General features: G+C 36.7%; 1 protein-coding gene across 1 annotated transcript in view; it reads right to left on the bottom strand.

The window, feature by feature from the left end:
- Positions 1–1,084, bottom strand: part of LOC118756266 — a 3,948-nt gene extending 2,864 nt beyond the window's left edge. The window contains exons 1-2 of the mRNA XM_036491036.1: positions 201–1,084; positions 4–146 (exon numbers count right to left, since the gene is read on the bottom strand). Coding sequence (XP_036346929.1) covers positions 4–146; positions 201–302 — 245 coding nt within the window. The 5' untranslated portion in view covers positions 303–1,084. The remainder of the gene's footprint in view (positions 1–3; positions 147–200) is intronic.
- Between the last annotated feature and the right edge of the window lie 1,310 nt (positions 1,085–2,394).

Raw genomic sequence — 2,394 nt, 5'->3', positions numbered from 1 at the left:
TGCCTCATATGAGTGTTCGCCTTTTCGATGCCTCGAACTTTTTCACAAATTCTCCGAAAAGCATTTCTATTGAGTCGAAAATTTTCTTTGAAACGATTTTCGTCCATTAAAGGAACATCACGCTCCCAAAATGTGCCGCTGCGATCCTTTAAAGAATATCGCATATTTATTGTACTAATGGAAATAAAAGATATGCTTACCAATTTCCACAGCTGCCTTTCTCTTATATCAGGAAGTGTAACAATCCCAGCTTCAAACATCGTGGCAAGGTCTATGCTTGCCAATGAATTAATTATTTTCATATTGTTGAATAATTTTAAGAGAAGAATGTTAAGTTTTTTTTTTAAATAAGTAATTGTTTTTTGCAAACAAAATAGCTGCTAATCGTATTTTTTCTCTCCTTTCCATTTTGAGCTCAAAGTTTTTGTCAAATCAGCTGATAACTAAATGCGCAGGTAGAAGAAGAAAATTTGTTATGCACAATGGTGCTGTCTGTCAGGGGTAAAAATCGTATCTGCATTTGTGCCACTTAATTCAACTTAACTCAGCCTGTCTGTCTCCGCTATTACTGCCCCTTGGTAGTCATCGGTTGGGTCCTTTCTCATCATCCGACAATTTGTCTCTTTGATTAGTTGCTCTGTCTTTTTTTATATTCTTTTTCGTACATTATTACCGTTGTGTTCCCTTTGTCTGCTTTTGTTGTGATTACTTTATTCGTGTTGAGTTTTTTCTTTAGCCCTTTGGCAGTTTTATTTTCGTCGCTTAGTTTTTTCTCCATGGATTTTATGCTTTTCTCAATTATACGTCTACATATGTGTCTTGCATGATCTTGATCCTCGCTTGGTAGTAATGATATGGCCATTTCCGCGCCTACAATAGTGTGCTCTACGTCTTTATTTTTATCAGAATTTTCTATGTTTTGTTTCAGACCTTTTTCCAATATTTCTGTCTCTTGTTTGCTAATGGGAACCTCAGTCAAATTTACGAATCTGGAATGGAAAGGCATTTCGCTGTGTTGTATGTTCTTTGTGATGTTTTGCTTTCTATTGAGGTCATCGAGTTTTTTGTTTAATTTATTGTATTTTTGTCCCTAGTTCTAAATGAATGGAAAGTAGCTCCTCATTTGTGCGTTCTTTTTTGACACACAGGTTCTTAATTTCATGTCGAAGGAAGCTGCTTTATGCTCTTTTCAAAATTTTTCGCCTTTGCTCTGTGCTCGATTTTAGATTAATTCTTGCGAATTTCGGCGTAACATTTAGTGTTAAACATTGTTTATTGAACCAGATGTTTGCGTTGGTGTTGTGTATTTTCAATTGTCTTCTTTGGTATGTGGCCAAAAGCGTAATCGTCCTTGAGTGATAAGCCTGACTGGCATTAATATTCTCATTTTCGTTGTTGGTGTTTCCGACAGGGTAGGAGTGTGATGTAATGTGGAACGATTTTCCGTCATCCCTTGTCAAATTTGGTTTGGAGACAACCCGGTTTCGGCGTTGTGCCATCTTCAGTGTCATTTTTCGTTCTGAATAGTTTCTGTTTGTCCGTCACTATTTATAGCCATGTTAAGTCGTCGTTGGTTCATAGTTAAGTATGTCTCAGCGGATTATATTCTTTCGTTCAACCAGTAGTTTCAGTTCTGTGTGTACATCCTCAGGTACAAATTAGCTGTTCACCTCTTTTTTGATTAATTGTTGCATGGATTCGCAGGTAGGTAAAAATCAGTTATTTTCTGTCTCTTTGTTTCTATAGTTTGGACCTGCATTTCATTGTTTATGGTAGTTGCAGGGTTTCTGTTTTGTTTTGCGTATAGTAGCCTGAGTGGTTCGAATAATATATCAGATGCGGTGTTTATTTGCTCATTTATTATTTTTCCGACGAACGTCTTTTGTTTGTATATCTCCATAATCTCTAATACGTTTAGGCGTTGTCCTTTGTGCTGTACATGGAGAACTTTGGCTGTCTTTCGTATTTTCATTGGCGTACAATGGTTTTCTGCCATATGGTTTGCGAAGTTCGATTCCGGGGTAGTAGAAGGTTTTAGCATTTTTTTGTTGTAGTCCCTTATATGTTCACGATATCTTGTTTTTATCTTGCGCCCTGTTTGTCCTATGTAACTATGTTGACATTCGCAAGTCAACTTATATACACCTTGCTTGTCTAGTGGGTCTTCCTCGTTTGCACTATTTCGTAGTATCCTCCCCTCATTGTCCTTCGTTCTAAATGCTGTATTAATGTTATACTTTTGGAATACCTTAGCCAATTTATATGACGTTTTGCCCGTATAAGTCAAGATTGCCCAAGCCTTTTCATTATTTTCCTTCTTATTTGATTTCTTCGTTTTTGTTTCTCTTCTTATCTTGTTTACTAGGCCCTTTCTGTATCCGTTATTTTCCGCGA

This window comes from Rhagoletis pomonella, unplaced genomic scaffold, assembly GCF_013731165.1.
Source record: "Rhagoletis pomonella isolate Grant_MI unplaced genomic scaffold, Rhpom_1.0 Rhpom_scaffold_00002, whole genome shotgun sequence".
Taxonomy (NCBI): domain Eukaryota; kingdom Metazoa; phylum Arthropoda; class Insecta; order Diptera; family Tephritidae; genus Rhagoletis; species Rhagoletis pomonella.
The sequence above is the reverse complement of the archived record's forward strand: the minus strand, read 5'-3'. Positions and strand labels throughout refer to the sequence as shown.